Source organism: Tinamus guttatus, unplaced genomic scaffold (genome assembly GCF_059628265.1).
Source record: "Tinamus guttatus ecotype Peru unplaced genomic scaffold, ASM5962826v1 Tinamus_guttatus_pri_ptg000384l, whole genome shotgun sequence".
In the NCBI taxonomy this organism is placed as follows: domain Eukaryota; kingdom Metazoa; phylum Chordata; class Aves; order Tinamiformes; family Tinamidae; genus Tinamus; species Tinamus guttatus.
This window is the reverse complement of record NW_028288918.1, coordinates 1447799-1469025: the sequence shown is the minus strand read 5'-3', so window position 1 is coordinate 1469025 and position 21227 is coordinate 1447799. Positions and strand designations below refer to the sequence as shown.

At 42.2% G+C, this 21227-nt stretch overlaps 1 protein-coding gene across 1 annotated transcript; it reads left to right on the top strand.

Moving 5' to 3' along the window:
- Positions 1-548: 548 nt before the first annotated feature.
- WDR4 (WDR4 tRNA N7-guanosine methyltransferase non-catalytic subunit) lies at positions 549-20999 on the top strand. Its single transcript, XM_088530659.1, has 11 exons — positions 549-685; positions 1497-1559; positions 3553-3699; positions 6370-6526; positions 7111-7223; positions 9302-9362; positions 10709-10807; positions 15083-15147; positions 16624-16807; positions 17692-17761; positions 20469-20999. Exons 1-11 carry the CDS (start codon positions 549-551, stop codon positions 20642-20644), a joined length of 1272 nt encoding a protein of 423 aa, XP_088386785.1. The 3' UTR covers positions 20645-20999.
- The last annotated feature ends 228 nt before the right edge of the window (positions 21000-21227 follow it).

The window sequence follows — 21227 nt, the reverse complement described above, 5'->3', positions numbered from 1 at the left end:
GGTGAATGCCCCGCACCAGGGAATGTCCCTGCTGCCCCGCGGGAAGGGCCCCCTGTGCCGTCTCGGAGGTCGGTGTGAACAGCGCTGCGTAAAACACGCATCCCGCCGGCCTTTTCTCTTTCCGTCCCTGCCCACGTTGCCCGTTTGAAAAGGACTTAAAAAAAATTCATAGTTATTTATAACCAAGGGTTGTAGTGAAATAAGCTGGTTTGTGACTTCTGACTAGTCCGTCTGGGACTTGGAAATTACCGCCTCAAATGTTCAATCACAGCATCATTGTGGTTGGAAAAGACCTTCAAGGTGATCGAGTCCAGCCGTAAGCCCATCCCCACCACGGCGGCTAACCGTGTCCCCACGCGCCTCATGCACGCGTTTCCCGGGCCTGCCAGGGCCGGTGCCCCCCCGGGCGGCCCGTTCCGCCGCGCTCCCGCGCACAAACGTCTCCCAACGCCGCCCCCAACGCTCCCCGCGCGCGGCTCCGCGCAGGCGCGGCCGCTCCCCGCGCGTCATCGCGCGGCGCCGGCGGGGCTCGCACGTGGCGGCGGCGCATGGAGGGCGCCGGCGGCGGCCCCGCTCCCGCCGCGGGCCGCGCTGCGGGCCCCGGGCCGGGGCTGGCGCTGCGCGGGGCGCTCGTGGCCGTGCGCGGCGGGCGCAGGCTGCTCGCCGCCCGCCGCGGGGAGCCCGGGTCAGTGTGGCGGGCGGCGCGGAGGGGCGGGAAGGGCCGTGCGGGGCCCGCCGGGCCGCTCTGTGCGCACCGGGATCCTTGAGGCCCCGCTGTCTGCAGGCTTCGGGAGCAAGCAGCGGCACCTCTCGCTTCTCACCGGGCAGGGTTGTGGGGTAGCCTTGTCTGCTGCAGCGGAGCCAAGTTCGCTCGGCTTGTGGTGTATTTACAGCACCTGCTTTAGTGCAGAGCTTTCCTACCGGGCTCTGCCGATAGTGCCTGCTAGAGCTGCTGAAGCACTGCATGATCCTGAGGGCCTTTCCCAACCATAACCGTTCTGTGATTCTTGTTTTGAGCGATCTGGGTATAGCTAGACACCATGAGACACATCTTACGTGTGTTTACAATTACAGGCAAAATATAGCTTTTCAGCTTTTTTGTCTTAGCAGTTTTTGGCACTACTGTGCAACCATCATATTGGTGCTGTTGGTTTGAGAGGTCAGTAAATACCAGAAGTTTGTGTAAATCCTAAACATGTTTACCATGTTGAGGAGCCTGATTGAAGTAAAATATGTATAGCATATGCTGAAAAGAAGATGAATATTTTGCTAACAGATGATGGTTTCTGTTTTGTGTTGTGCATAGTACAAGGTTTCCAACTCTTACTGCTTTTGTAGTACTTTCAGGATGCTGTTGTCAGGGGATGGTTCTCAGAGGGATCAGTTGCTCATGTGTGTAATAATAGTGCACCACAAAAGAGTTGGCATTTCTCATGATTAAATTAATGGCTGTTCTAGTTCCAGTGTTTTTATTCTTTTTTCTGTTTTGTTCACAGTGATGATGGTCTGTTTGTGTACGATTGCATCAATGCAGAGAAGAAGACCGCAGGGAATAAAGGGTGAGAGAACATCCGTAGACAATCTGCTGCTTTCCTGGAGGCTGTGTCTCCTCCTGAGGGTCAGTGTGTCAGTGAAGAAAATAAAAGAAAGGCATGGAATGACTGCTTGAAAAAGTGATGGCCAAGTGTTTTTTTTCCTGAGGTTGAAGGAACTGTATGTTTACATGTAAAAGCATACCTTGTTTTCAGATTTTTCTCAGTGGAGTTATTGTAACCTTTTTTTTTTTAAAGAGAGATCAATAATATAATCGGTTTTCTGTATGATTCTTCTCAATCACGCTTTTTTTTTCTTTTTTAATCTTAAGTCACCTAAGACAGACCAGAATAGATTCTGTGTGTACAAGTTTTCCTTCAGAACTATTCTCTAAATCACAAGATTTCTAAAACGGAAACAGTTATAGTTTAAGTTCAGTCACAGGGAATTGCTTTACTTGTAGGCAGTCTTGCTGTTTTCCACTGAATTAGTTTAGTACAAACACAAACCCTAGTACTTGTTTAAGCAAGTAGTGATGCAGGCCTAAGCATTATTGTCAGCTTTCTCTTATTTGGTCCTTTTTCTTTCCTGCCGTAGGAGAATAAAGAAATCTAAATCTTGCCCCCCAGCTATAAGATTATTAAATAACTTCAAAAATGCTGGAACTGTTGTAAAACAAAACAAAATAACAACAACAACCAACAAAAAGCCTGTAATTAGCTCTAACCTTTCAGCTTTGCTGGAGTTCTTTGTTTTTACAAATCTTCAGTGCGTGGTGAGGCTTGGTGTGGAATTCCTTAGATACTAAACCATGTAATCTGGAGAGCAGGATGCACTCGACTGGAGTGCAGCAAAGTCCTGTATCTGTTTTGGTTACAGGACAAGTCCTTGCGTGCTGCTTATGGATCCAGTGTAGTCACTGCTACCATGATGTTGTTGCACTGTGCTCCACTGTAAAATGGAGACAGCCTTAAAAAGAAGGCAGCTCTAATTTTAGTCTTAGATATTTAGATTCTAGCCTTTTAAGTTCAAAAACACAGTTTAGCTTATTTATAGTAGCTTCTATTTACAGTATAAGGTTGTATAGTGTGACTGCACTGTTTGATATGTCAGATAACGTCAGCCTTCAATCTGAGTCTGGGTAGTTTGGTGTTCAGGAATGGTACCAAATTTGAGGAAGTGGCCCCTGCACTTGCGGGAGGGCTGCTTTTCAGGGGGACCTTGGAGAAATGGGCTGCCAGAAGCCTCATGAGGTTCAGCAAAGGCCACGTCCTGCCCTGGGGCTGGGCTAACCTCGTGCGAGGGAAAGGCTGAGTGTGGGCTGGGTAGCAAACCCCTCTGCAGGAAAGGCTGTGGGGGTTCTGGCACGTGGGTGTAAGTCAGCAGCACGCCCCTGCAGCAAGGAGGACAAGGGTCCTGTGTTGTAGTAGCAACAGGGTAGGTGGGAGCTCAAGGGAAATCATTTTCTTCCCTCTGTTTCTTTTTCTGTGAGACCATATCTGGTGCGCTCTTCCACTGTTGGGCCCTTCAGTACAAGAAAAAATGTTGATAAAGTGGGGCTAGTGCAGCAAAGGGCTGCCAAGATGTTTGGGGTTGGAATAGATGATGTACAAGGAGGAGCTGAGAGAATAAGACCTGTTCAGCCTGAATGAAAAGCAAGCTAAAGAGAGATCTTAGTGGTGGCTGCAGCCCTCTGGTAAAGGGCGTAAAGATGGCTGAGAGATAGTTCTTACACATGCATAGGATCAAGATGTGATGCTAGAGACACAAGCTGCAGTATGGGAAATAAAAATTAGGCAAGGAACTTTTTCGTCTTGAAAACGTGATAACAGTGCCCCAAATCTTGTGGTGCGGTAGCAGCGTTCCAAATGTGTCGAATCTCTATCCTTGGCGAAATCTGAAATTTAAATGAGCAAGACCTGAGCAACCCGCTCTAACGGGAGGAGGGGTTTGGCTTCTTAGGGATTTCTGTAACTGCTTCAGACTGTGAACCTAATTTTTTTCTCTTCTGTATAATAGACAGGATGGACAGCCAGCAGATAAAGGAAGTGATGACATCTTAGCTTTTGCCTTCTCCTTATCCGGAAATTATTTTGCCTTGACAGATGACAACAAACGTCTGATTCTGTTCCATACTACACCTTCATGGGAATGCGTTAGTGTCAGGTAAGGAAGCAGGTTTCATTGTGGATCTGTGACTGGTAACATAAGCTTACAAAATAGTAGTTCTTGAAAGGCATTTGTTATTGTTGTGGTTTTTTCTGTTTGTTTTTTGTTGTTGTTGTTCAAACAAATCTGATGTTTTTGGGATTTCAAAGGTATTTGCCAAGAAGTTCTGTATCATATGTCACATGCTAAGACTGGGAATGCAGACTTTTCTATCTTTGGCAAAGAAATCTCTTTGCTTATTCCAAAATTTGGTTATTTCCATCTTTAAGAACTGAGTCTTTATCTGTTCCTAGTGAATGTTAAGGTTGGATCTTTAAGAGCTATACTGAACACTTTAGTAAGCGCATTGTCCAGTTCTGTTGATCTCTGATAGATTTGCAAATGAGGATATTTCAGGGAGCTTTGGAACCTCTTAAGAACATATCTTTAGAGATACTAGCAACTGTTTTCCTTCTGTAGTTGTTTCTTCTCTCCTCCTGAGAAAACAGTCTGTAGCTGTCCACCAGAGGTCCTTCATTTACAAGTGTTTCATTGCTGCTTGTGACAATTGTCTGTATAAAAAAGGGCCAGAAAGGACTTTCTGAGAAAATAACTTGGGATGTGAGTGAGATTTCTGCTTCTCGTGCTCTCTGATGAAAGTGAAGTCATTAGCAGTCTCTGCCAGCTTGGCTGTGTTTGCAGGGATGGGTGCACAGTAGGTCTGATGGACCTTGTGTGGGTTAACCAATGTTGTAGTGAGTAAGCACTAAAAAACCACTCAGAAATGGCAAGTTCTACGCAGCTTAACTCTTAAGAGTTTTTTTTTGTATGTGTGATGTTTGTGAAGCCCAGTGAGCTAAAAAGGCAGCCACCTTTTTGCTACTATATTAAAAAAAAAAAAAAGTCGTGTAATTTCAAATACTGCTACTACTCTTAACTAAACTCCCTGACAGTTTTGTGTCAGTACTATCTTTTTCTCAATTGCAAAATATATGGCCACCTTTTTGCTGTATTAGTGACTTAGACAAAAAGGTAAAATAAAACAAATCTCTGACCACTGTTTTTTTTTTTTTTTTTTACTAGAGAAAGAGTCCTTTTTCAGTCACTTATGTTTGTCTGCTTATTGGAATGCCTGTTACTGCCATTGTTAAGTTTGAGTGATACAATACTTGGTGAACTTTGCATAATTTCTCTCCAGTCTGGCTGATCCCTAATTGTGGCAGTATGAGTCTGCTGTGCCTGATCTGGAGTGAATGTGACTTTGTCCTCTTGTTTTCTCTTGCAGACTTCTTTGCTGCTCTGCGCTGCTCTTTGTTACTGAAGGATGTCTGTGGTTAATTGTTTAGCATTTTAGTTTTCTGCTAAAATGTCGTCTAGGACTATAGTTCGATTTTTATGGGAATGTCACTGCTGCTTGTTAAAAAATGGGAATACGGACAAAAGGGTAACTGCATTACAAAAGAAGTGCCATAGTTTAGCTATGTAGCTTACTTATTGCAAAGTTTTGTGGCAAACTGTGTTAAAGGTTCCAGGCACTGCCGTCTTTTGCAGTAAGTGCATTTCAGACGAGGAAAACTTCTGAATTTGCATAAGAGGAAAGGCAGTACACCCAAACCTGGAGTAAGAATATTTTTCTTTTTGGAAGAACATCTCTTTCAAAGTTGTTCTGAGTCTGTGGCATCTTAATAGGCCTCCATGCCTTGTTATGATATTCCTTTATCAGTCACGAAAAAGCACTTGAATTTCAGTGTTTTCATATAGGAAGAGCAATATCTTTGTTCTTTCACCTTCAAAGGTCTGTCACTGAATTTCAGCAGCAAGTGAATAGGAACATGAATTTCTTTATGAACTCCAATATCTAGAGCCTTATATAAACACACATGAAGGGTTTTGGAAAAGCAATGTTATAAAACTAAAAGGGTAACAGTCACAACAGTGCAGAAGCTTTCTCTGTAGTAAATGATTAAACCTGTTCTAAAACTTTCTGACACAGAGTTTTTATGCTTACCTGAAAAGTCATGAGAAAACCATTATCTGCTCCACTAGCAACAGTAACTGTAAGATACAGCCGGATGATGCAGGAAAGACAGACTAAGAGTTCAGGGTTTTGTAGGAATGAGGGACACCAAGACTGATGCTGTGAGGAGGCAGGGTCCTTAAGACTTACAAAGGACTTCCTTTTGCAGTACAAAGTAGTGGTTAAAGAAATGATTTCAACACAGTTTGTGTCATGTGTCATTGCAGAAGACTTTTTACTAGGAGAATTCCCACCTTACCTTCGTTTCTGGTATGTTTAGCTTGTATTTTTGTTATGGATATTGCAAGGAAGTCTACCAGGCCTTGTTTAGAAAACTGGCCAACTGCCTAGTCAAATGCCCTGTTCAGAAAATACCTGTGCAAAATACAGACGTGTATTTTTAATGCTGTTGTGTTCTTTCTCCCGTCCTCTGGGTATTTACAATTATATAGTATATTAATTTAATAGGGTACAAAAGTCTGTTTTCTTCCCACTCTCCCATAAGCCCTCCCTTAGCATTGCAATCGTTGCTGTCATTTCAAGGACGTGGCATATAATGAGAGCTTCTTGAGCAGTCTTTGGATTTTTTTGTGTGTGTTTAAGTGGGTCTGAGTCCAGACTTGCTGAAGTTGACATGCAAAACTGCTCAAGCTGCACCATTTTTCTTTCAGGTCTGTGAACAGGAGATGTACTGCCCTGATTATTACAGCTGCTGAGGATAAGATTCTGGTTGCAGACAAGTCTGGTGATGTCTATTCTTATTCAATAACAGAACCCCAAGCAGAAGGAAGACTTGAACTGGGTCACTTGTCCCTGCTAATGGATGTGGTAAGTACGTGCCTCCGTACAGACTTGCTTTTGTGTCTGTGTTTGAATTTTTAATTGTTGTATCAGCCCCAACTTTGGGATTTTTTCTTCCTCCCCACTACTCCCCAAGATCTTCTAGTTCTCTTTGGTATAAGCCAAGTAGATGATCTGTATTTCTTCCTGCTGAGTGTGTCTGAACATGGAGGTTTGGAAAGGAAACACATGGGTTGTCTATTCTGGGAGAGTGATTGTTCAAAAATTCTCCAAGTTGCAGTCATGGAAGACTTAGAGTACACATGGGAATTCACCCAGTTCTTTCATGTCAGTTTAGCTCTTCAGTATGACAAGTTTCTTTCTTTTTAAGATGCAGTGGGATTTCTGCTGTACTTCTGAAGTGCAGTGGCTTTCTTTGGACTCAGTGCTGCTTCTCTTAGTGAGCAAGAAAGTTACTATCACAAAGACTTGCTTCTATTGTAAGTGGAAACATGTGGCTTAATGTTTGCAGCTGCCATTTGGAGTAGGGAAAAACAGATAGCTTACTGCTTTCTTTTTCCATTAAAGAAATGTTCAGGTATTGGGCACTAAAACTCTGTCTTTGCCAACAGGCACTGAGTCCTGATGACCGGTATATCCTAACGGCTGACAGAGACGAGAAGATCAGGGTCAGTTTGGCTAAAGCTCCTCATAACATTGTATCCTACTGTCTAGGACACAAAGAGTAAGTTGTAAAGCTGTAAATATGTAAATCTTCGTTGTGACTGGATGGATGAAGTGCTTGTTTTCCCAAAGTCATATTAAGCAACACGTAGACCTGAGTTACATACTCCAGAGACTGGGGGTTTGTTAGTTCAGAGCCTACCTTAGTCTTAGGAAGAACGAGTCTGTTTTTTGAGCAAACTGTACTCAAACAGCATCTTGGTGCAGAGCTGAAGCTTGGAGGTACTGTGGTGACACAGATAAAAAACCAGCACTGCTTGCCTAAACATTCGACTGCAATGAGCTAGAAGCTACAAAATGATCTTCCAGATTCTAGGAATTGCTCCTCTTAGTTTCCTTGTCTTTCGAGTGTCTGAGGAAAATACTTTGTATGTGGGGGTGTTTTTTTTTTTTTTTTTTTTTTTTTAAATCTCCGAGATGGGTTGTTCTGCTATGGACGAGAACAGTTAGACAAAAAGAAGGATACGTGGAAGATGCATGGAAGATGAAGGATGTTGCTGTGGTGTGTTAAGTGCAGCAGGATGTAGGGTTCCCCCTGCATAAAAAAGAAGGGTGCTTTTTTCCTTCTCATTACAGCCATCTCAGGAAGGGAAGGCAGCAAAACAATCCGCTGGCTATGCTGATGTAATTGTAGTTGTTTTTTTTTTTTTTTTTTTGCTATAAGAATAGGCAAGGTCTTTGAGCTGTTATATTGATCCTTTTATTTTTATTTTTATTTTTTTTTTAGTCTAGGGAGGGGCTGTCTTATTCTCAGTAGTCCTCCCATGAAAAAGGAAAGCTCAAATGGAAAATAGACTTTAAAAGACTTTTTTCCATCTATATTTTAATTTTTAAAAATGACTGTCAGTTATGGTGTTTTCAAAATCTTCTGATTTTTGCCTTCCATCTGTATTCGCTTTGTGAGCTTTTGCAGACATTATTTTGTTTTTTTGTTTTTTTTTGTTTTTTTAGGGGGGTGGCAGGGCGAGGGGGGAGATGGGCACAGGGAGTCTATGCAAGGTTTTGGTTGTGGCCATTGCCACCATTCTGAGGCCCGCAGAGATCGGGGTGGCAGAGAAGCCACAGTCTGGACAGGGCCCAGCGTTCCTGATTCTGCATGTGGGGCTGCTGGCTCCCTTGGGGATAGCAGCACCCTGCAGGCACCTCCCTGCAGAAGGAGACGCAGCCTGGGGCAGTCCACGCGCTACGGCAAAGGTTAAAGTGAGAGCAGGGAGCTAGCGATACAGGTGGCAGCCTGTGGAACCTACCCAGCAAGGTGTTTTAATAAGGTCCGTAGGACAGAGATTAATAAAATCATTTGGTAGTCTGATCTGGGTAGAGTTGGCATAGTTTAAAAGCAGCAAACTTCACATATTAGAGATCTAAGTAGCCTTTGGTCAGACAGGTTTTTGTAGCATATTTGTGCAGCTGTGTCTGTTCTTTCTGCCTACTGTGTTACACGGTTGTACTTTCTAATGAATGCAAACCTTGATGTTCAGAAAAATGCTTTTAAACAGGGGCTGTTGTACCCACATAAAGAGTTCATTAGTGCTTGCACAGTAGGAAGGCATATAGCGTAAACTGCTTGAAGTGTTATTTAAATGTTCAATATTTAGATAAGGAATAAATAAGTAAAGGTGTATATAAAGCAACTGTAATTGTTCTGTCTTGTTTCACACTCCTGGATTTTCCTCATTTAATGATGTGCTTGATGACTTGGTGAATCTGTTATGGTTGTGTGCACCTGTCATTACTGCTTTGTCACAGGAGCTTGTATCACAGTGACCCAATCTTTTCCTTTATTTATTTATTTATTTATTTTTATTTAATAGCCTTCAAGTTATGCTCATTTTCAAAAGTAAGAGTGCTCACTTCGATAATGTCTTGGGATACTAGATTTTATGTTTCTGAGCTCTAAGTTAATAACACACACTAAGTATAGTAGATATATTTTATGTTATTCTTAACTAGCTTGATGGAGACAATCAGTTTGTTAGTTATCATAAGATTCTCTTAAAATGGGTGAGTTCTCTTGTTGTGTGTGTTTAAAGACCAGAGTGTCATGTAACAGAGTTCAACTTGTAACTACTTTTCCTTCAGGTTTGTAAGCAAAATATTTGTAATACCCAACTATCCAGATTTGCTGTTGTCAGCTTCTGGGGTATGTATTGCAACTTCTTCTAGAAAGTATTTTTTTCTAAAAGTATAGACTTTAAAACCTTTATCTGCTTATGCTTGCCTCCAAGTTCCCTGGGACTCTTGAGCATAAATTCTATTTGATTTCTAGCTTTCCCTTTCTTCTTACCCTCACTCCTTTGCTTTCTGTTCCGTGTTTAGCCATTCTATTGCTAGGTCATATAGGAGCCATTTAAGAATGTTTATAACAAATCTAGCTGCTTATTAACATCTTTGGGATTAATAAATCAGGAAGTCCTCAATGTTTCATCACCATTAACTCTTGCTTCAGAGCACAAACAAATCAATTGACTTTTTAAACAACTTTGAAGCAAGTCAATATTATGGTAGCCTGCCATGATAATGAGCGTCTTGAGAATTTATGGCCTTTGAATCCCAGATTTCTTCACAGCACTAAAGAACAGTTCCCACTTCCTCCTCCCATTTGCTTTTTACTGTGAGACCCGTTTTGAATTGTGTCCTCATCTATATGTCCCCACTGTATGTCCAGTGGGTGTTGTGTAGAGACTGCAGTGCAGTGCTCCACAGTGCCTAGGGTGGCAACTGAAGAAGTGAGGTAGGTTTTCCCCTACTTTTTTTTTTTTTTTTTTTTTTTTTTTTTTTTGGTGGTGGACTCCTGTTGTCAGACCAGAAGCGTAAAGAGTTAAGTAAATGGAGCTGACCCAACAGGAAATAATATTCTTCGTGTCTCCGACTACCAGGGGTGCATAAGAAGGAAAAAAAGTATTTTCTGTGAGGGTTGTGTCAATGCTTAGCATAGCTCTTGGTTTCAACAGCTGTTACTGCTGCCGTAACTCTTTTGCTTGTTCTTTTCTAACCCCTATTTAAGCATCTCTAGTGTTAGTGTTTTGTGCTTTTAGGACTGTGTTTCATTCTTAGGAAATTCCTTTATGGCTCTGTTTTTCTAGAGGGGTCTTTAGTTTCTCTCTAGGAGGTTAGTAAATCAAATGAGAATTTGATTCCTAATATGAGTTGGGGGAAAAAAGGGCAGCATGAAGGAATTGCCATTAAAATACTGATGCTACGTATTATTGTGCTGTATAAGACAGATCTGAAATCCATTCCTCCAGCTACCCAATTTCCACTTCAAAGGGAGAATTAAAGTTAGCATGATCGAATAATTTAAATTTTAAGGAGAAAAAGGTTAATTAAAATGCTTTATCTGCAGTTTGAGATCTTAACTAAATGACTATTTAGCAATTTCTGTGGGAAGTTGTTCAGGGAAATAGGATTTAGCTGAAGGGCACAAGTGGCCTCATTTTGCCTGAGGTACTACTAGTAACCCACCTGTGTCCCCTTGAATCTGTCCAGGACAGTACTGTGCGCCTGTGGGAGTACAAGATTGGGAAGGAGGTGTTCTGCTGTGATCTAAGCAGCCTCCGGGAGCCCGAGGCAACCCAAACCAACCAGGTATGGCCGCGTGGTAAGCTGTGTGTGCTACTGCCTCTGCTGTCCTGAACCTTGTGACTCCCAGTAGTGTCTGTTGCCTTCATGTTAGGAGTGCTTCCCTTCAGGCCGGGCTTCTGCAAGGCCTAGAAATTGTTAGAAGAGCTTGGATTTGGAGGAGGGAAGAAAGTCCCTGAAACTCGTTCATGTCTCGCTTATTTTGCTAAAAATGTCAAGCAGTAGCTAAAAGAAGTTCTTCATACTTCTGCCCCCATGTAAGTTTGTAGGTTGAGTAGCAAAAATGCCTCAGTCTCTTAGTTGGAAGATAGTCTATAAAGCTAGAAAGAGCTAAAAATTAACCCATTTAAAATTATTAAAGTAACAGCTTTAACACCCCTTGAAGTTGTATCTGAGTAAAACCTAGTATATATCTGAGTAAAAACTTCCTGGATTAGGGAGTTCCCAAGCCAGAACTTTTAATCTTTGTGTTTAAATGTAGTTAATGACCACTTGCTTGCAAACAGCATAATTTGATATAAGTTGAATCTATGTCTTCAGTACTGCTGTAAGGTATTTCCTTTGGGAGGAGGGATGGTCTTATGTTAAAATATTTTACTTCCTCACCTTATAGGACTATTGAGGACTAATAAATAACTTGCCATGTACATAAGAGGAACAAACAGCAACTGCTCAAAAGGAAAAGCTTTAACTCTTGAGTGCTTTTGAAGATCTTAGAACGTAGTTTTATAATATTTGTCATCTCCTAGTACACCTGATAGTGTTCTTTCTGGGGATACCCTGTGCTGATGGAGTCTTTCTGTAGTCTTGATTGCTTCAGAAGTCTCTGATTAGCTTCTTTTTTCCTCCTACTGTCAGTAAAGAGTAACAAAAAGGGAAAACACACCAGCTGAGCATGTGTATGAGCTTTATTCCTGCAGTATTTTGCAGGTATTGGCATGTGCTTTGTGTTTCTTAATGGTCTTTTTGGAAACCTCAGGCTGACGTGTTCCTTGAATCTGCACAATTCTACCTAGGACCAATTCATACTGTCCTTTTAAAGTTTGTCTCTAATACCACTGGATTTTTATCATGCTTGTGGGGTGCAGAGGATGTGGGTGGCGTTCAGGGTTCTGAAGTGTTTGTAAAGATCATGAGGCAGAGTCCCAGTGATGATAGAGATGAGTGACAGACGCATTTAAACCTTAAGTGACAGATGGGTTTAACCCCTAACGCTGTGCAGTGCCACCTCGGTGCCGTCTTGCTACACAGTTGTCAATATGTACTTCTCTTCTACTGGCGCTTTACTGTTTTAAACCACTGCCTGACCATTACAATAATGTGTCATATGTTATACTTACTAATTAGTGTGCTGGTTCTGGGCAGGATTATCTTAAAAAGTAATTCTGGGAGACTGTTTCTTGACGGCCAGCAGGATCAAGAGGAGCCTGTGCTTTTCTTCTGGCGTTGTCTTTTTTGATGCTTCTAGGGCTGCCTCTGTCCAGTGGTGTGACTTAGCAATCCTGGGCATGCAGCTCTATCGAAGAACGAAGATCATCCTCACGTCCTGGTGTGCCATCTGTATTCTGGATGTAAGAGAACGTCACTGCAGTCAGCACTTCGTAGGTTGTAACCTGCCTGCTGGGTGCTAATGATTCTGACTGCGAGAGATGAGATTGGGATATAAGCTCTTCTTTTGCTTCAAGTTGAATTTTATTTTTTTACTGTTGGTACCCACTATGAATGCACTGAAGCTTGAACTGAACCACTTGATTTCCTTATTACTGTGTTTTATTAGTAATGATAGGTCATATGAGCATGTAAATGTGGGTTTATTTTCATCGTCTGCCAAACAAAATATGTCTGTTTTGGGAAATGAATGTTCCTGAGCAGCACAGTGCTGGTTTCAGCAGAAGGGTTGCAGATCCCCGATTTGTTTTCCCACTAGAGTAGGAATATTCCTCTAATTGTGTAGTGCTGCATAAGTATTTTCCCCTTTCAGAGCTTTCACTTCATCTGATCTTCCTGAAAACAGAAGCTTGTTTAAAGTCCAGAACATGAATTGCACTACTCCACCCCAGTGCTTCAATACATTAATTTTTCATAGGGTTTCTTCTCACAGATGACATCAAAGTTAATTTTAAAGTGTTGGCAGGCTGATAACACTGGCAGATAAATACTGAATCAGCAGAGAGAGTATCGAGTGAACTTCTGCTCATCACAGGCTTCTCTTGTAGTTTTTCTTTAAGTTCAGTGTTTTCATTGGCTTACAGTCAAGATACTAGCCTGGGGTGTGTGTTCACTCCAGTGAACATTAACTTACCTAGTGTTATGTGAAAGAAAGGAAGGAGCCTGCAGAAAAAAATGCCTTTTCCCATCTCTGCCAGGCTGTGAATAATCCTTGGTTCAGAAATTCTCCTCCTCCCTCCCCAGTGAGGGCTGGGGAGAGCTGCTGCGTATTTCAAGTTCACAGAACCCTTTGTCTGCCTGACAAAGCACTGAGCTACGTAGGTGGGTACTTCCTATCACTGCCTTTACATCCTGCATGTTTGCCATGATACAGAGAGAAGCTTTGTTACTAGAAACAAAAATCACTTTTTTTTTTAACATCATGTTTTATTTCCGTAAATGTCTAAAGACATTGTTGTCTTGGTGGACAATAGGAGCTGTCAGTTCTGCTCCAAAGCTACAGTGTAAAGGGATTCATCCTGTGGTAATTAGTATTAGATGTGTAGCTAATGATGATGATGATGATTCAACCCACTCAACCTCATCCTATCCTGTATTTGAAACCATAAGCATTTTTTATGTCTGTGTTATACAGGAGGCCTGGGTCCCACTGTCGGCTATGGAGTAGCACTTATGTCTGAGTAGCCTCAGCTGTTCCAAAGAGCTCTTAAACATGTATTTCCTTTAGAAAATCTTCTGTCCAAAGAAATGATGTGTGTGTGCAAGAGGTGCCCGCTGCTAGGTGCTGCACGTGCTCTTGTTCTTGCTTGCTTCCCTCCTACGCCTCCCCAGAGTAAGACTGTATCACACAACGAGTTCTTTTCTTCTTTTGCTGGAGATGCACCATGTAACTTGGGGATTTTTTGGCTATATTTGTACTGTTAGTTGACTTTCCCGTAGTTGCTTCATCTTCTTGTGGTCATACTGTGGACAAGGCATTAGTTTCTTGTATTAAACTTGCTTTCTTGGCTGTTTGGGAGCTACGCAGCTTGTTTTGTTTTCCTAAGTTGATTGCAGAATTGGAAAATAAGTCCTCTGACCGTGCTGTGCATCAGCTGCTGGCCTGGTCCAAATCCTTTGGTGACTTTCAAATGCAGCTGCTTATGCTGGTGTACCAAGGCTTCAGTCCAGTGATGTAGGGAAAGAGGTGAAGGCTGGGAGGGGGGAAAGAGGTGTTAAGGGCACATGTTAATTTTGCCATCAGAGTGGCAGGATGACGTTTGCCCTAAAGGGGATGACCCACAGCTCCTCTGGCAGGAAGGTTTGGTTATACAGAAATGATGGCGTTATCACTACTTACTTTAGAGCCAGGCTTTTTGCTTTTGCAGGCTCGTCTTTCATATTATATAAGATATGCAAGATACCTTTTTTTAAAAAAAAAGTCCCAAATTCTTAATTCCCACTCAGGTAGCCTCAAATCAATTGCTGCGTATTTCAAGTAGCGTGATGTTTCCAGCAAAAACATTTCCGTGATTCCCTGTAAAATAAAACTGCATTTCTTATGAATTAAAGGTAGTTTGCTTAAATGAGGAAAACATCCTGAGGCAATCTTGCCTCTCTCTTCAGAGCACGTTGAGCTTCACCTACATAGAGGTTGAAATCTTGGACAACCCAGCAAGGATATGGACTATTCACTTCTCTTTTTAACAAAGTATGGCAGACTCTAATGTCGTATATTCTCTAAGCTATTGGTGTGTTATTCTAGCTAAGCAGGTTTAACACTGGTATTTTCACCGTGAGTCTTGCAGGAGAGAGGTTTTTAAAGCTGATGTGCACTCCTTCAGCATCTTATCTGCTAGTGAACTACAGTTAAAATACAAGCTAACACTTCTACGTTTGGTCTCCGGATAACTGCAAAGGGAGAAGTGTGGAAAACTTCATAAAACTACATTAGTACAAAAGATATATTCGATTGCAATTTTAATGTAACTATGTTGCTTAGGTTACTACAATTTTAGACATCTGATAAAATTAAAAAGCTAAGACAAGGAATTAAATGTAAATTTTCTGCTTATAAATGGTCTCAAATTTATAATGTCTTTTTTTCTTTCTTTTCTCTCCTTTTCCTAACAGAGATACACTGTGTCAAGAATAGCCTACTGCTGTCGAGGTGGTTATGTTGCTGTTATATGTGACTGGTAAGAGTAGATGGAAGAACAGCTAAAGTCTCATGTGTCCTGTAGTGGAGAAACAGTTCTCCCTGTTGGATGTCTTAGGTTTTCTCCCAGCCTGAAGTACCTGGTACAGTGGATTTTTGAGTGTCACGGGCATGTCTGTGGTCTTGCAGGAGACCTGCGAGTGCTGATTGTACTTGATCTGAATTTAGGGTTGAGTTATAGCGATATATAAAGCTTTTGAAGAATTTTGTGCTGCTTTTCCTCCCCGTGGGAAATGGCAAGGCTAGGTGTGCGGGGCCCCGGTAGGTTGGGTGCTGTCCGCTCGGGATGTGTTACACCAGAGTGCCCAACATTTGTTGCCATGTTCTGCACCTGTAGATGTTTAAAACTGCAGTATTGCTTCATTTTAAAACCATGGAGAGACTGTTTGAACTCTTAGGTTCAAACATATGTGATTTTATTAAGAGCCAGTGCTAGGGAGCAGCGGGGCCAAGAACGAGGGAACCTTGCTGTCCGACTCGCAGGGAAATGCCTGGTGGGAATGGATAAACATTCTTCCCGTCTCTTTCCACAGCACCTTAAGCCTGCCAAGAAAACTGTTTTAATTTACAGAATCTTGGCCAGAGGAAGGGGAGAGCCTGCTAGAGCCGCCGGTGTGGTGAAATGGGCAGTCTGCCCCGATGAACTCGCTCCTTGCCAGAGCGGGGAGCCCTGGCTTCGCCCTGGCACGCGCCTTGCCAGGCCTAGCAGTTCCGTGCGCGAGCGTCCAGCGCGGCGCTGGAGCGGCCTGGGCAGGGGCTCCGCGTGCGTTAGCGAGCCCTGGTGCGGCGCCGCGCGGCGCCTTACGCTCCCGTTTCCATCTGCAGCTGTTCCACGTCCAGACAGCGCTGCCGTGCAGGCGGCGGCACAGGGAGGAGGGAGCCCAGGGCTCCTGCCCCGCCATGCACCTACCCGCAGCCTGCGAGGAAGCTGTGTCCGTAGAGGCCTCGTTTGCAGGGGAGTGGGGTGCTCACGGCAGAGGTGGGGATGACACCCTGCAGTTGTGGTGCTCAAATGCTCCTCTTTAACCTGTTCAAGGTCCTTCTCGTTTTAGTCTCCATTCACCAATGTGAAATTCCTTCTGATTTTATTTTTATTGGTGCTCTTTCAGGTTAGGCCCTGTAGGCTGCTTGTGCTATGAAACAACATTTCCTATGGAAACCCTTAATAATCCTTGTAAAATTCCATTTGCTGCCTTTTCTTCTAAAGGAAAGGCAGTCTGACTGCTCTTTCTTTCATATTACATTTGAAAAGCCATTTGACATTGTGGGTATCTTATAGCTCTTGCCTCAGAGCATGTGAGTAAACTTCCCTTGGACTGCTACAGTGGTCTTTGCAATTGCCAGTGATTTGCTTTGGCTGTGTTTGGAACTGGAGTGGGTGGTTGCAGTTTGCTGTCCATGTGATGGTTGTAGGTGGATTTGGTAATTATGATAATTAAGTCTGTTCTCTCAAAAGTATTCCCACAGTCTACATCTTTCAGCTTGATGCCATTGCCCAGCAGCTAGTTTACAGACGTCAAATCTCCCTGGAGCATAAAGGCTGGGACGTTGCTTTTGAGGAAACAGGAGATCTCTGGATTTTGCAGGAAAGCAAGGAAGCCCCTCTTTTGTTGCACAGGCCAGAGGATGGACAGTGGAAGGTAAATGTTTTTCTCACACTAAAATCATAGATGTTTTGCATCATCTTCAGGACACAGTGAAAACAGAACAAACAGTGCTCAGAGAAGTTTGCCGTTTAGCTTTCACGTGTCTTAAGTTTATGTCTTAAGATGAAGACTTAAATCTTGGATACATCTCTTCCTAGTTCTGTCACAAAAAAGCTACTGCAAAGCTACCACAGATCTTACAATTAAAAGTCTCATTTCTTACAAAGCTAACGTGTGGAATAGTGGGATCAAGCTGCAGCACTCAATACTTTAAACCATTGTCTTTGCTTTGTCTATGCTACACTTGATGGTTTAAAACAAAACAACAAAATTCCATCCAAAATTTCAACATCTCTAACTTACAAAAAAGAAAAAGAATCCCTCGTGGGATCCTGTGGGGAGGGCTGGGTATTCTGACAGCATTAAAGTTGTTAGCATTGAGAACAAGGAGTCAAAGTTAGGTCGTGTGCTACAAGTTCTCTGTAATTGCCTATTAAATAATTGGAAACTCCCTCATTATCCTACCAAGTCCAAAACTAACAGTGGTATAGTTGTGAGGTGATTTTAAATTAAACTTCTAAGTACTTTTTTTATTAAGTGTTTCTGGTGAAGAAAAGGAATTTCACAAATTAGTAAGTGGGAATCCATTTTATTTTCCTTCTGACTGCTGAACTTCGCTAGCAGAATAGGTAAACTCAGGCCAGGTTTCTGTAGTGGTCAGGGAAAGAAGGAGGAGCCTAAGAGATCCTGGAGGTTACACTACCTCTTCTTACAGTGTGCTCATACGGGAGCTTTTGCATTTTTCAGTGTATTGTGAAATGTCAGATTCCCTGTTCATTATGCTCAAATTACTATGCAGAGTTTCTTTTCTTTTCCAGCCTGTAACTGATGACAAAGGATTGCAGAAGATGTCAAAATATCTTCATGACAACTGGACAATGTTTGAAGGTGAGAAATCTGGCCTAAAGGCCCTGGAACTGCATTTTTACAAATGAAGTACAAGGTTTAGGAACAAGATCAGAAGTTCAGGTCAATTTTGCTGGCTGTTGAAGTTGCTTAGTCTTTCCAGCTTCTTCACTCCATCTGGGATGTCTCTGTAATTTGTAGTCCTTCTGTGGAGATTAGTGTAGATAACAAACACATTTTAATTTGTTACTCTTCTCACAAACTGGTGCAAACGTCTAGATCTGAATTACAGCACTAGAACTGTTTTACTTGGGTACCTTAGCAGAGGGATGCATTGCAAACACCCTGTCACTGTACTGCAGAGGTCTGTCGTACTGCTCTGTCAGCAAGTTCTGGTGCGTTCTTGTGTCTTCCCTGGATGTGAAACTACTAAAAGTGCAATGTAGACAGTGGGAACAGAGTGCTCTGGAAGGAACAGGTTCACTGTAAAGATGGGCCTGTCAAGTCAGTCTTGGTAAGGCAGATTATTTGGAGCCTAGTGTGGTTGAAGGGTTTGACCCTGGAACATCAGATCATCATAGATGAAAGAAATTTATGGCAGAGTTGTTTATTTTTTTTTCTTTGTCCTCAAACCATGGCAGAAAAATAAATGATTTTTTCATTTGGAAGCAAAGTTCCAGGGCTATATATTCAAAAGAACACTGACTTTATTCAGAAGTTGAAATTATGGCAGTGGTGGCTGCAAGGTAGGAAAAGATACATACACATATATTAGTGTATGTCTTACTATGTATTGAGGGTTGATTAATTAAAATCTCTCCCTCCTGCATATGCTTTGCTGGGAGATCCAGAACCCTCTTAAAAAGGTATAACAGCCACTAGCTTGCTCTCAGCCTGTCCTTGGAGGTCATCCATAACTGTAGTTAATCCACACAGACCACAAAGTTGCAGGAAAGAACAGTCTTATTTAAAATGATCTTAATACCTAGTATTGCGTTGTTATGGTTATAGCTGTATTTAGTTGTGCTCTAAAAAATCTAAAAGGAGGCTAAGTGCTGCTTTGGAAGGGGGAATGTTTGCATGTAGGTGTTGTGGATTTGATAGTTACAGCCAAGCAGGTTGTTAAAAGTGTGAAATCTGAGTGAAAATGAACGACAGAGAGGTAAAAAGAACAGGCAGGGGAACGTGTTCTGAGCATAATTTTCCAGCATAGCAAATTACTGTGATCTATTGTAGGCTGCTACATCTGCAGCTGGGCAAGGAGGACTGCTCAGATGACAGGATCTGTTATTGTTAATTAGTGAGAGGAGGCCCACTTGATGAGCACTTACTCCAATTTGTGCTTGAAAAGGTAGTTACTTCACTTACAGAAGGTAATAATTATATTGCTGAAATTCAGTCTTCTTAATGCTTGCATAGCCTCATTTTTTCCTTTTATGAACTTGTTTCACGTGGAGCTTTTAGAGAGGGTCTAGCGTAGAGCAACAAAGATGATTAAGGGACTGGAGCATTTATCTTATGAGGAAGGACTAAGCGAGCTGGCCCTGTTTAGCCTGGAGAAGACTGAGAGGAGATCTGATCAACATGTACAAATACATAAGGAGAGAATGTAAAGAGAATGGGGCAAAACTCTTCTCAGTGGTGGCCAGTGGCTGGACAAGGGGTAATGGGTACCAGTTGAAACACAGGAAATTCCATCTCCATGTGAGGAAGAACTTCTTTCCTGTGAGGGTGACAGAGCCCTGGCACAGGCTGCCCAGAGAGGTTGTGGAGTCTCCTTCTCTGGAGATCTTCAAAACCTGCCTGGATGCCACCCTGTGCCACGTGCTCTGGGTGACCCTGCTGGAGCAGGGGGGTTGGGCTAGATGATCTCTAGAGGTCCCTTCCAACCTCAAGCATTCTGTGATTCTGTGTAACTGCAGACTCTGTAGGATTTAAGACATGTAGATGAATTCTGAAATAGATATTGAACACCTTGACATTCATCCTCATAACTAATGCCAGAAAAAGATTTTGCAAGGTTGAGTACAGCCTGGTCAAGTAGGGAATAGAATGGATACAGCTTTGCCAGATAATCCTCTATCCATTTAGAAATGTGGATCTAGCCTGCTGGTCTTCCTGTGTTCTCCACAAATTGATTGGATGGGATAGCTATTAAACTCAACTTACTCTCGGAGGTGCTGTGATTAATATTATGCTGGATTAATACTAGACTCACGAAAGTGTCACAAAATCATCAGGGATGAATGCCTAGAAATGTATATGTACTGTAGGAAATGGTTCTGTCATCATTTTTACTGTACTTTTTGCAGATTATTTTAAATGAATACTCCAGAAAATAAGTCAACTAAAAGTAGTTATGTAACATACACCCTTTGCAGTGCTTTCTTTAAAAAAAAAAATAAAAAGGTTACTGTAGCAGTAGCTTTACAAATGCTTTGTAGTAGTTTTTAAAAGATCTTTGGAGTTCGGCAAGTGTACCACATGTAAAAAGTTGTGTGTCCTGTTTGCTTGAAAGTCAGGTGCCTTCCCAGGTGTAATTTTTTTACCTAAAATGGAAGCTAAGCTTGGCTGTGGGAATGCAGGAGAGATGCTTCGAAAGAGGCTTAAGCGATATAAAAGCTGATATTTAATAAAGTGGATAGGACCCTGCAGTGAATGAGCGGAAATTCCACTGTACAGAGTTCGAATACAGGAAGCAAGTGATGAGAGCGTTGATACTTACGTTCTTGTTTTGCTGCCATTGCAGGTTTTGTTGGTGCAGAGAGTCACTACAGCAGTCTCTACAAGGCGTCTTTTGATAACATGGCCACCTATCTGCAGAGGAAAGAGGAAAGGTTGCAGCAGCAAAAAAAAAGAAAGGATCTGCAACATGGTTCTAATGGACAAGCAAAAAAGATTAAAACTGAAGAACCGTCACTATGATGCTACCTGTTATTAGCTTGTTACTTTGACCAAGCTGAAAAGAACTCGCCTTGTCCTGGACTGTTTTCAGATGTAAATTTTGGAGGAAGATTTCATTTAAATTTGTATTGAGATTGAAGTTTTTAGGTAACCTGATGTGGCAGTGCCCTGCTTTCAGCAGGTGCTGCATTTATTATATGCCCAAGCTTCTAACAGCAGAAGAATGTTAGTAGTACAGTCCAAGAGTCTCTGATGCATGATAGGTGAATATTGGAGATGTTATTTTCCTTCAAACAGGATTTCCTTTGTGCCTACTATGTTCAGGCTTGCTTCTTCAGGTGGATGTGCACTGATTAAAGTTGACAATTTTTTTTTTTTACACTTTTTTTTGAGGCTTGTTAGATTGCACTGCAGTTCTGTTTATGTAATAGGATTTCTGCCTGAGTTCTGACTGTGTGCTTCTTACTCATAGCATGTTTCTACAAGGAGTGCAAAGCTAGATTTTACGCACTGGAAAGTAAAAGTAAAAAGTGTCAGCTTCATTCTGTTGGAAGAATATCCTTCTATTGCCGTGTGATCCTAGTATGCCTGTGAAAATGATTTG

What these genes read in the sequence shown, in the direction of transcription:
- WDR4 (XM_088530659.1), top strand. Translation starts at nt 549, where the DNA reads ATGGAGGGCGCCGGCGGCGGCCCCGCTCCCGCCGCGGGCCGCGCTGCG. An exon ending in TGGGAATGCGTTAGTGTCAG is followed by an intron (nt 3,700 to 6,369) that starts GTAAGGAAGCAG and finishes TTTTTCTTTCAG; the next exon opens with GTCTGTGAACAGGAGATGTA. An exon ending in TGCTGTTGTCAGCTTCTGGG is followed by an intron (nt 9,363 to 10,708) that starts GTATGTATTGCA and finishes GAATCTGTCCAG; the next exon opens with GACAGTACTGTGCGCCTGTG.